This window comes from Zea mays, chromosome 7, assembly GCF_902167145.1.
Source record: "Zea mays cultivar B73 chromosome 7, Zm-B73-REFERENCE-NAM-5.0, whole genome shotgun sequence".
In the NCBI taxonomy this organism is placed as follows: Eukaryota; Viridiplantae; Streptophyta; class Magnoliopsida; order Poales; family Poaceae; genus Zea; species Zea mays.
This window is the reverse complement of record NC_050102.1, coordinates 107,034,830-107,047,854: the sequence shown is the minus strand read 5'-3', so window position 1 is coordinate 107,047,854 and position 13,025 is coordinate 107,034,830. Positions and strand designations below refer to the sequence as shown.

Here is a 13,025-nt window from a genome sequence, read left to right as displayed (position 1 = left end):
CTCTTAAAAAGATAATTATTTATTTTTGTCATTAACTAGTACACAAAAACAGTCACATGCAAGTTTAACGGGTCCCGTAAGAAACGATGATGAAAAATGCTTCCCCATTCCCATCTCCGTTTACCCGTCACGGAATAAATTTTCCTCATTTATATCCCCATGAAAGAAGTTTATTTCCCATCTCCATCCCTAATGGAGAATTCACCGCAGGGAATCGGATTGGGTCTTCGTTGCCATCTCTAGCCAGAATTGCAAAATGGTCACTTCAGCCGCTGATTGCAGACAACAGAACGCGTGTTTGTACAAAGATATAACAATTGATGCATATAGCCTAATTAATCAACCAACAAATCCTGACAAAAATCAACAAACAAAATTATTTATTTTCAATCCTGCCGATCGGACCAACAGCGATTTCTTGTTAGCTACCACGTGTCAGGCCAAAATGATGTTAAAAAGGGGCAGCAGAGTCCAGGTGAAATTTATGCGTATACAAGGCATTCCTCCATACACCAAAAACAGCAATATTCATGGGAAGATCATGGGCTCGACCCTTTCTTGAACAGCTTGATTTGATCGCCATAGTAGTAAGCACTGCCAATCATCAGAGCGACTGTAGCGCCTTGAGCAACTACACGTGCCCTCATCAGTTTCTGACCCAGCTGAGAGTTCCCATATCGGAAACTGATCAGACCAGCAGTCAGAACTCCAGCAGTAACCAGTGCGCCTGAAAAATATGTGAAACGTTGTAAGAATTTAGTGGTCAAGCGATTAAGCTTAAGGCATCCAATCAGAACATTACTAATAAATTAAAATTTTAGCAGCAAGTGCCAAGTCAGGTTTCCATCTGCTTCATCACAGAATGACAGGAAGTTTCATTGGTAAACTATAAAGCAAAATTGCCATACACACACAAAACCACATTGTCTGGCAGATCCAGAAAGCGCAGTAAAATATGCTATTGAATGGCCTGAGGTTTTGAAAAGAGAACTAGCAAAGCAAGGATGATAAACTCAGGAACAAATCAAAGACTTAATAAGACTTCCTAATAAATCTAAATACTTCCAAGGACATTGGCCCATACATACTTCATGAATTATCTTAAAGCTGGTGGATAGTTATGCCGAAGAGGCTGAAGTTTCCAGAACATCCTCACTCCAACCTCCATTCTTTATGCTCTTAATATTATTTGTAAGGGCATGATCAAATTCAACCCTTCAAGTGTTGCTCATGGGGGTGCCACATGTCCTCCTGACTCCAACATCCATTCTTTATGCTACAAACTCATTCATCACAATAGTATGCCCCCCTAAATGGCTAACCCAGATGAAAGTTCCTCATTACGTTACCCTGAGCTAATCTAGGAACCTCATTTTTGTTTCCAACAAACAGTCTATTGGTCACACAATAACTACTGTTTTCATACATAGAAACCTAGGTCTATTCCACAGTTATTATTTTTCATTCATAGAGGTACATGAAAATGGATGTAAGTGTGCTTACAAATAACCATACATAGAAACCTATGTCTATTCCAGAGTTTCCCTACCCCTATCATCAACAAACCAATCCTTTATAGCCATGTTTTAAAGGGAGGGTGAGTCCCTATGCACTACTTGATTATTGATGAGGCAGAAAATTTCGACCACCATATGCATACAAATCAGGGACATAAAAATTAATGCAAGGCAAATTGCTATCTTCTCAAATTTCGTTTTCTCCTGCTCCGGCCACATAGTGCAGTTACTGATATAATGCGAATAAAGAATGCACGCTACGCAAAAGAAGTAAAACAAATAGACAAACTACAGCAGTCTATATGTATTACGTATTGTGGCAAATCAAACAACAAGCATCAAATTCCATGCCAGTTTTCACACCTTAATTCCTACGCTAGCGGCTTCATCAATCTAGCGGCACCATAAGCAATCCAAAACAGCAAAAATACGGCCCTAGGAAAAAAAACGGAGCCAGATCCCCACCCCCACCCTACCAATCCAAACCTGCCCCCAGAGAATTACACCCCACGAGTCTCGATCCGGGCAGCTGCTCGTCCCCGTTCTCAGCGCGTAAAGGACTAGCTAGGTCCTACGGGGCCAGCCTCGGGCGTCAGAGAGAGGGGGGCCGTCGGCGCGTACATACCGATGGGCACAAAGGGGTTCTTGACGGGCTTCTTCCCCTCCAGTTGGAAGTCCTCCATGTGGAGCGGTGGCGGCGGAGGATTGCTGCCTCCACTGCCCTTCTCCATTCGCGTCGCCGGGGTGGAGGAGAAACAAGACGTAAAAAAGAGGCAACTTCTGCAACAGCGGCGGTGCCGGCACTTCGGGTTCACAGGAGCCTTGCTGGCTTATTGCCGCCGCTCTTCAGCTAGTGAGGGAGGGTGTGCGCGCCGTTGGATTGAGATCCTAGGGGGAGGGATGTTGGGGTTAGTGGGTCTGTTTGTGGTGTCAAACTTGCCAACCGGGCCTCAGCGGTTTTTCTCCATCGTCGATTCGATGGTCACTCTAGTCTAGATTCTAGAACCTTCTGGCCACCAGTGTTTAAATTCCTTTTTAATTTGTACCTGAATTAACCAAATTAACATTTTAGGGCCTGACAGGATACACGTGTAATTACCAATTGAAGTTAAAAAATTAGTTAAAATTAGTTCATGTCTCAAATCTCTAAGACTAAACTAATAGTTAGCCGTTAAAATCACTTAAGAGATTTAGGCCATGTTCTAGACCTCTAAACTAGTTAGCAACTAAAATTACTTGAGAAGTTTAGAACGGATTAGCTAATGGACCAGTTAATTGTTAGCTATACGTTACAAATAATCATTAGTTGTTAATAGCTCCAAACTAGCTAAAACCAAGTAACAACTTATTAGCCAACTAAGCTCTAAAGATTTAGAACGGAATGGGTCAGCTAATAGACCTACTAATTATTACCTATACCTCTTCAATATCTATTAGTTGTTAGCTATTTCAACCTACCTAAATTAGCTAATAACTTATTAGCTGATTACCAATTAGTTTTAGAGGTTTAAAACAGAGTCTTAGTTATAGTTAGTTTACTAAGAGCATCTCCAAGAGACTCTTTATTTGACTCTTTATTTGTCTTTCCATGAATATTAAACAATATATATATATATATATATATATATATATATATATATATATATATATATATATATATATATATATATATATAACATTTCATTTCAACAGACTCTACAACATAAAGTTAGCTTGGCTAGCGAGAGTTGCTAACCAAATTTGGCTAGTGAGGGAGTTAATTTAGAGAGCCGAATAGCTTAGCAAGTTAAATAGCTAGTATGTTGGAGAGATATTATGCTATTACTAGTCGGTTACCCGTGCGTTGCGACGGCTCACATCAATACCCACGTAAATTATCCACCAAAAAGATCCCAAGATTTTTTATTGACTGTCTCTGCTCTTCACATAATATTTATTAGGAACGCACGGGTACCATAGGCAGCAATCAGAGACCCCATCCCTCGCCTCCCCCATTTTCAAGGTTTCGTAGAGCATGAGGGGAAGGGAAGAGGCAGACATGCATGTTCGTTGCCGGAGAAAGACACGACGAAGACCTGAGCATCTGGAGACGACATAGTTAGTATACCGCTAGATATATAGGGAGAGAGCACGCAAGCGGAGAAAGAAGCCCAGCCGGAGCAGCTCCAAACTGAGAGGCACCCGCACCAGGCGTCAATCCGAGAAGGGCGAGAGAATGCGAGTGTATTCCCAGCCCTGGACCCGCCGAAGCGACACAACATCACCACCAACTCCATAGGATATATCGACTGCTGCCACGCTATGGGCCTTGGTTGTCCAATATCTCAGACCTGAATTCCTCATTGCCAAGATAACCTAAGCGTGGCAGGCGTCACCATGTCCTCCTCGACAGCAGGCACGGACAAAGGCCAGGAGCATGACCGACTCGACTCGTACCCGCATCGACGAGCGTCGGTCGGCTCGCGGCTGCGACCGAGGGCGGAGGCAGCAGGTTGGGGAGGAAGAACAGGACGAAGGCCGGGAAGACGAACGGGATGTCCGACGACGACGGAAACGATGATGCGCTTATGATGTGAAACGTTCTCGTGGACGTGCAATAGCCACTGCGCGAATCGGTGTCGAGTCTGGTGTCGGACGAATAAGGGGAGGAGGCGCATGCTCCTACGCCCTCTATCGACAATGGGGTGGCGCGGAGGTGGAGGCATGAGGGGAGAGAGAAAAGAAGTAGAATGGTGAACGAGGTGGTGGCAACTGAGGCGAGGACCATCATTATCGTGCAAAAGTATAGATGGTCAAATAGGTTGTGTCTGACGAGTCGATCCGAGGCACGACCCATTTAATAGTGTCTAGGCCAACCCAGCACGAGCGTCGTGCGGTGCTTGGGCCGTAGCCTCGACCCGTAGTGCTAGCCCAGCTCGTCACGATTATTTTTTTATTTTACAAAAATCATATATACAATTTATATTCAATATTATAAACAGTTGAGCATGATGTTCTACTTATTAGACAGTTTCGTCCAATGTCTCCTACCCTTCTTCCATCAGGTTGTGGTTCAAACCACACCTCCTGCACCGCTTTTTAATATTTTACGCTGAGTTGATTTAAAAGAAATATAGAGATTTTTTGTAAAAAGATGACGCGGGACGACCGTTGAAACTGGTGCTTTAAGTATAGTAGAGAAGTAGCTAAAATTTAGCTTGATAAGCTATTTAGCTAGTCTCTTGGAGATGACCGAGCAACTTCCACAACCAAGCTAAATCGATTAAAACCCAGTTAAAAATGCATCTAACAGATTGCCTATCTGCCTCTCTTTTTCATTAACCTCTATATTTGTTCACCCCGGCCTAGCATCTTTGCCGAGGGTGTACGGCTTGCCATCTCCCTCCCGTCCTAGTAGACAATTCTGTTCTGGTGCTTCGTCCTGCTCCGGTGCCCTCGCCACCACGACTAGGCCGCGACCTCCAGCTCTCGCGCCGTCGGCCGTTGCCACTGCGATTTGTGTGCGGCCTCCTGCTGCCGCGCCGCCACAGTTGTCCATTGCCGTCGTCGCACCATGTACAGACTGCTACAACCCAATTCATCAACGTGTGAAGAAATCAACTACTAGAATGCATCCGCAATCATCCCTTTTCATAGCATTGTTTTTTGATCAGTCATTTGCATACCTCGAATTGTTGCAAACAAAAGGAATTCAATTTCATGGCTTATCAATAAATTATGTGTTATATTTTGGTTTGTCTGTGTTGTATGCTTTTCTTTCTTAAGATGGGATATGAAAGTCAATGCAATAAGTTCACTGGGATTTGTCTTCTACGCATGGCCTTTTGATGTTTGATTTCATACCTATGGTTGTCAGGCAGCTGAATGTGTGTTTCAGTTTGAGTTCCAATATTCAGTGATGCAAAGGTGTTGTGGACAGCTCCTGGATTGTTTCAGTTTTGGCATTCCAGTCTTTGTTGCCAGGTTTTTGCTTCATCTGTTCCTTGAAAGTGAAGATGTCTACAAGCCGGCAGGAAAACTGTGGTAAGACAGCAAGAAATTTCTTGGGTGCTTTATTCAGTTATGTTGCCAGATTTCAGTTTGTTCAGATTTTGCTTTATTTGTTCCAATATTCTTTTTTGCATCTCTAATGTTACCATGCACTGTGCAGCTTCAGGTTGTCCATCATCTGCAATAAACTATTGTTTAAGAAATGATGTGCTCTTCTTCAAGAATGCCATCGTCACTAGTTATTTAGTTAAGTTGATGGATGTGCTTGCGACCCTGCGTGTTCGGGAGATCCATGCACCCTATTCCGTCAAGACTGTATATGAAGATTCATGCGCCCGCTAAAACGGAACTAGATATGTTCAGTTAGTTGAGATTTACGAGTCATCATCTAAATTTAGAGAGTTTATTGGATACATCCATGCTTGAGAAACTATTCTATCTTTTTAAGAGCCCTCAATACTCTAAATTTAGCTAAGATTTATATCTAAACTGTTGGAGTTGCTCTAACAACTTGTTGGAGTTGCTCTAACAACTTGTTAAAGAATTGACTAAAAGATTAGTCCACCTATGTGCTAGAGTTAATGTGGTTGTTTTCTCTCTTTAGCTAGCACTTATACATGTATGAAACACACCCTCATATTATGTTCGGTAATAATATCTCAATAGGGTGGTTAATCCGATTTATTATCCATTTTTCTAGAGAACGATCAATATTATGTTAGGATTTATGGCCTAGGCCCAGTTAAGAAATTCAAATAAATCACAGGAAAATCTCAAAAGCCCATATAAGTGTATGGCTAGGGGAATAGGTGGAACCAATAGCACCATATTGCTAGTTCTTGTGGAGTAGAGCTAGCTTAAATATGGAAGCCACACTCACTCACCAAGTCATGGATGAGAGGAAAGAGTGTGGAGAGTCCCACGCGCGTGCTCGCTCGCCTCGCCTCGCCGGGCCGGGCCGGGCTGAAGGGCGCACGACATGTGCGCGTGAATGATCCGCCGAAATCCGGCCCCTCGCCTTGCGGGGGCGCGGCTTCCTTTTTGTCGTTTGATTTTTGGTTACTTGGTTGTTACGCTTATCCTAATGAACCAATACCAGCTATCCTTATGAACTGTGACAATCAGACAGTGATTGCTAAAGTGACGAGTTCTAAGGATAATGGAAAGTCATCAAGACATGTCAAAAGACGATTGAAGTCTGTCAGAAAGTTGAGAAACTCCGGAGTTATAAGTGTGACTTATATTTCAACAGATAAAAATCAGGCAGATCCTTTTACCAAGGGACTACCACGTAATGTGCTAGAAATCGCATCAAGAGAGATGGGTATGAGACCCATATAAGTTGCCATGGTGGAAACTCATTCTATGTGATCGGAGATCCCGTGAATTAGGTCCTGGGAAGAACAAGCCATTGGTGAACTGAGGAGAGTAACCTTTGACCCTCTCTAAGTAAAGATGCAATACTCTCTAATGCTGTAAGGCAGGTTGGCTTTGTGCCTTAATGTGTTCTGTTGGCTTGTATTAGCGAAGATGTTGTCCTGCAGAACATTCTTGAAAGAACACACCTATATGAGTTAGACTGTCTAACGTCGCAGTCTATGAGATTTGGGTGATCTCTAGTAAACTCATGAAGAGACCTTGGAGTACGACGTATATGCTCCACCCGAGAAGGGGACTACTGGTAGCCAAGTACTGGTCATGACTTCATGTGAAACCCATTCACGCAAAACTTGCAATTCAAGGCATAGTCCATTGTTCAAGTTGTGGGTTGGTGTAGCTTGGAGTTCTAGGCGGAAGTTCAACTTAACAGTCTCTACTGAAAAACTAGTATATTAAACAGTAGTGAACAGTGGCGAAAACTATGGATGGACATTTGAGATCTGGTGGGGATTGTTAGGATTTATGGGCTAGGCCCAGTTAAGAAATTCAAATAAATCCCAGGAAAATCTCAAAAGCCCATATAAGTGTATGGGTAGGGGAATAGGTGGAACCAATAGCACCATATTGCTAGTTCTTGTGGAGTAGAGCTAGCTTAAATATGGAAGCCACACTCACTCACCAAGTCATGGATGAGAGGAGAGAGTGTGGAGAGCCACACGCGCGCGCGCGCTCGCTCGCCTGGCCCGGCCTGGCCGGGCCGGGCCGGGCCGGGCTGGGGCGAAGGGCGCGGGCGCACGACATGCGCGTGAATGGTTCGCCGAAATCCGGCCCCTCGCCTTGCGGGGGCGCGACTTCCTTTTTGCCGTTTGATTTTTGGTTACTTGGCTGTTACGCTTATCCTAACCGATCGCTATAAAATCTCAACTGAACGCGAGATTTTCGTGGGCGGATAAGATCGAAGGTCGCGGACTCGGCCCTATAAAAGGAGCCCGGCAGTTTCATAGCTGAGCCCAAATCATCCCCAGTTTCGCTTTTGCCTCTCTTCATAGCTGAGCCGCCTTTTAGTTCCCTTCGTCCCGACCGCAGACGTGCATCTGCGATCAGGAGAGCAGGTCTCCGGAACCCTTTGTCTTCTAGATCCTGCACCGGGAGAGGGCGAATAAGGTTTTTGGGAAGCGTCTTCACGCGACTGCTCGTGATCTTCTGCCTCGTCGACCCTGCTGATTTCGCTGCTTCGACATCGTCGACCCTGGTAATTCCGGCGCGCGCATTTATCAGTATGTCTAATGAGTACGCATCATCTAATTTGGCTTTTTACTTCAGTTCTTCTGATTTGGTCATGATTTATATTCGGAATTTAATCTGGAATTTGTCTAATTATTCAACAATCCAAAAACCTTATTGTAGACAATTTCATAGTTTTTCTATGGCTGCTTTTGCCGACGCACTGAAGCCAGAAAAGTTCAATGATATGCACTTTAAGAGATGGCAAGTCAAGGCCACGCTCTGGCTTACTGATATGAATGTCTTCCATGTTAGTAAAGGCAGACCTGAGGGTCCACTGACTCCTGAACAGGAGAAAGAGTACGATCATGCCAATACTATCTTTACGGGAGCCGTTCTTAGCGCCCTTGTTGACCGTCTGGTTGATGCGAATATTCAGTACACAAACGGAAAAGAGTTGTGGGATGCACTTACTACTAAGTATGGTGCATCAGATGCTGGCAGTGACCTGTATATCATGGAGAGCTTTCATGATTATAAGATGGTTGATAATCGCTCTATTGTAGAACAAGCTCATGAAATACAGTGTATAGCCAAGGAGCTCGACCACCTTAAGATAGTCCTTCCTGACCGGTTTGTGGCTGGGTGCATTATTGCAAAGTTGCCTTCTACATAGAGGAACTTCGCCACATCTCTGAAACATAAGAGACAGGCGATATCAGTTGAAAATCTGATAGCGTCTCTGGATGTTGAGGAGAAAGCTCGGGCTAAGGACACGGGATCTAAAAGAGGCGAGGGCCACTCCAGCGCCAACATGGTTCAAAGGAACCACAACAAGGGCAAAGGAAAGCCAAAATCTAACAAGACCAACAAAACTACCAACTTCAAGAAGAAGAAGAATAAGGCTGAATTGACATGTTTCGCATGTGGCGAGGCGGGTCATTTTGCCAAGGATTGTCCTGATCGAGCGGATCGCCGTGGCAAAAAGGGCAATGTCAACACAGTGGTCGCTAGCAATGAGGAAGACAAAGGGTATGGTAATTTACCTTTCATCTTCTCAGTATTTCAATCACCTAGCTGGTGGCTTGATACTGGTGCTAATGTTCATGTGTGTTCTGACATTAACTTGTTCTCTTCTTATCAGGGCGCCCGGGATTCTTCCGTCCTAATGGGGAATGGGTCACATGCTTCTGTTCATGGCACTGGCACGGTGGATCTGAAGTTTACTTCGGGAAAGATCGTGCAACTGAAGAATGTGCATCATGTCCCTTCTATACACACGAATCTCGTTAGCGGAACCCTTCTATGTAGAGATGGGTTCAAGGTAGTTTTGGAGTCCAATAAATTAGTTGTGTCCAAGTCTGGACAATTTATTGGTAAAGGCTATGATTGCGGAGGCTTGTTCCGCTTTTCTCTGTTAGATTTCAATAATAAGTCTGTGAACCATATTTGTGCTAATGTTGATGATCTTGCGAGTATTTGGCATTCTCGTTTGTGTCATATTAATTTTGGCTGTATGTCTCAGCTTGCAACCATGAGTTTAATTCCGAATATCACCATAGTCAAAGGTTTTAAGTGCCATAGTTGTGTGCAGTCGAAGCAACCTCGAAAGCCTCACAAGGCTGCTGAGGAGAGACACCTGGCACCTCTAGAACTCATACATTCTGATCTTTGTGAGATGAATGGTGTGTTGACAAAGGGTGGTAAGAGATACTTCATGACATTGATTGATGATGCATCTAGATTTTGCTATGTATACTTGCTAAAAACTAAAGATGATGCTTTAGACTACTTTAAAATCTATAAGGCTGAAGTTGAAAACCAACTAGAGAGAAAGATCAAACGTCTTAGATTAGATCGTGGTGGCGAGTTCTTTCCCAAAGTCTTTGATGATTTCTGTGCAGAACATGGCATTATTCATGAGAGGACTCCTCCCTATTCACTCGAGTCAAACGGGATTGCTGAAAGGAAAAACCGTACGTTGACTGACCTGGTGAATGCCATGTTAGACACTTGTGGTTTATCTAAGGCATGGTGGGGGGAGGCAGTCCTGACTTCATGTCATGTTCTGAATAGAATTCCTATGGGCAAAGAAGAGAAAACCCCTTATGAGAAGTGGGTTGGGAGAAAACCATCACTTTCATACTTGCGCACTTGGGGGTGCATGGCGAAAGTCAATGTACCAATTAATAAAAAGCGCAAGCTTGGTCCAAGAACAGTGGATTGTGTCTTTCTTGGATATGCTTCGTGTAGCATAGCATATTGATTTTTAGTAGTTAAATCTGAAGTTCCTGATGTGTATGTTGATACTATTATGGAATCACGTGATGCTACTTTCTTTGAACATATATTTCCAATGAAAGACATTCATAGCAATTCTAGATACTCTTCTGAGATAACTCCTGAACATAGTACACCTATTGAGAGTTTTGAACAGCCACATGAAATTGTCCTAGAGGAGGATGACAATGATGCTCCTAAAAGGAGCAAGAGACAAAGGGTTGAAAAATCCTTTGGTGATGATTTCATTGTGTACCTTGTGGACGATACTCCTACTACCATTGCAGAAGCATTTGCATCTCCAGATGCAGATGATTGGAAAGAAGCAGTTCATAATGAGATGGACTCCATTCTTTCAAATGGTACGTGGGAAGTCACTGATCGACCCTATGGATGCAAACCTGTGGGTTGTAAGTGGGTGTTTAAAAAGAAGCTCAAGCCTGATGGTACAATTGAAAAGTACAAGGCTAGGCTTGTGGCTAAAGGCTATACTCAGAAAGAAGAAGACTTCTTTGATACTTACTCACCTGTTGCTAGAATGACCACTATTCGAGTACTACTTTCTTTGGTTGCCTCGTATGGTCTCCTTGTTCATCAGATGGATGTAAAGACAACTTTTCTTAATGGAGAGCTGGACGAGGAAATCTATATGGAACAGCCTGATGGATTTGTAGTAAAGGGTCAAGAAAGCAAGGTGTGCAAGTTATTGAAATCTTTGTATGGTCTGAAGCAAGCACCAAAGCAGTGGCATGAGAAGTTTGACACGACTCTAACGTCTGCAGGCTTTGCCATTAATGAGGCAGACAGGTGTGTATATTATCGCTGTGGTGGGGGCGAAGGAGTTATATTGTGCTTATATGTTGATGATATATTGATATTTGGCACAAACATTGATGTGATCAATGAAGTCAAGTCTTTTCTATCAAAGAGTTTTGATATGAAAGATCTAGGAGAAGCTGATGTGATTCTAAACATCAAGCTGATTAAGATAGATGGTGGGATTACTCTCTCGCAATCTCACTATGTTGAAAAGGTTTTGAAGCGATTTGGCTTCTCTGAGTGCAAACCTTCTCCAACACCTTATGATCCTAGTGTGACACTGCGAAAGAACAAGAGAATTGGTTTAGACCAATTGAGATACTCTCAGATTGTCGGTTCACTCATGTATCTTGCTGGTGCAACAAGGCCCGATATCTCGTTTGCTGTGAGCAAATTGAGTAGGTTCATGTCAAACCCCGGGACTGATCATTGGCATGCACTTGAGCGGGTTATGCGCTACCTGCAAGGTACAATGAGCTATGGAATTCACTATTCTGGTCAGCATGCAGTACTTGAAGGATATAGTGATTCGAACTGGATATCTGATGTAGACGAGTTTTATGCCACCAGTGGTTATGTCTTTACTATTGGTGGAGGTGCGATATCATGGAGGTAGCTAGCTGCACTTGACACAGCAACCGTTGAGGCAGAATGGTTGCGTGAACTCTTGATGGACTTGTCGGTGGTTGAGAAACCAATACCAGCTATCCTTATGAACTGTGACAATCAGACAGTGATTGCTAAAGTGACGAGTTCTAAGGATAATGGAAAGTCATCAAGACATGTCAAAAGACGATTGAAGTCTGTCAGAAAGTTGAGAAACTCCGGAGTTATAAGTGTGACTTATATTTCAACAGATAAAAATTTGCCAGATTCTTTTACCAAGGGACTACCACGTAATGTGATAGAAATCGCATCAAGAGAGATGGGTATGAGACCCATATAAGTTGCCATGGTGGAAACCCAGTCTATGTGATCGGAGATCCCGTGAATTAGGTCCTGGGAAGAACAAGCCATTGGTGAACTGAGGAGAGTAACCTTTGACCCTCTCTAAGTAAAGATGCAATACTCTCTAATGTTGTAAGGCAGGTTGGCTTTGTGCCTTAATGTGTTCTGTTAGCTTGTATTAGCGAAGATGTTGTCCTGCAGAACATTCTTGAAAGAACACACCTATATGAGTTAGACTGTCTAACGTTGCAGTCTATGAGATTTGGGTGATCTCTAGTAAACTCATGAAGAGACCTTGGAGTACGACGTATATGCTCCACCTGAGAAGGGGACTACTGGTAGCCAAGTACTGGTCATGACTTCATGTGAAACCCATTCACGCAAAACTTGCAATTCAAGGCATAGTCCATTGTTCAAGTTGTGGGTTGGTGTAGCTTGGAGTTCTAGGCAGAAGTTCAACTTAACAGTCTGTGCTGAAAAACTAGTATATTAAACAGTAGTGAACAGTGGCGAAAACTGCAGATGGACATTTGAGATCTGGTGGGGGATTGTTAGGATTTATGGGCTAGGCCCAGTTAAGAAATTCAAATAAATCCCAGGAAAATCTCAAAGCCCATATAAGTGTATGGCTAGGGGAATAGGTGGAACCAATAGCACCATATTGGTAGTTCTTGTGGAGTAGAGCTAGCTTAAATATGGAAGCCACACTCACTCACCAAGTCATGGATGAGAGGAGAGAGTGTGGAGAGCCACACGCGCGCGCGCTCGCTCGCCTCGCCTCGCCTGGCCGGGCCGAAGGGCGCGGGCGCACGACATGCTCGTGAATGGTCCGCCGAAATCCGGCCCCTCGCCTTGCGGGGGCGCGAC

At 43.7% G+C, this 13,025-nt stretch overlaps 1 protein-coding gene across 1 annotated transcript; it reads right to left on the bottom strand.

The window, feature by feature from the left end:
• Positions 1 to 249: 249 nt before the first annotated feature.
• Positions 250 to 2,322, bottom strand: LOC100281013 (RING-H2 finger protein ATL3I). Its single transcript, NM_001291674.1, has 2 exons — positions 2,143 to 2,322; positions 250 to 727 (listed from the first exon to the last, which is right to left on the bottom strand). The coding sequence occupies exons 1-2, from the start codon at positions 2,246 to 2,248 to the stop codon at positions 540 to 542; spliced, it is 294 nt and encodes a 97-aa protein (NP_001278603.1). The 5' UTR covers positions 2,249 to 2,322; the 3' UTR covers positions 250 to 539.
• Between the last annotated feature and the right edge of the window lie 10,703 nt (positions 2,323 to 13,025).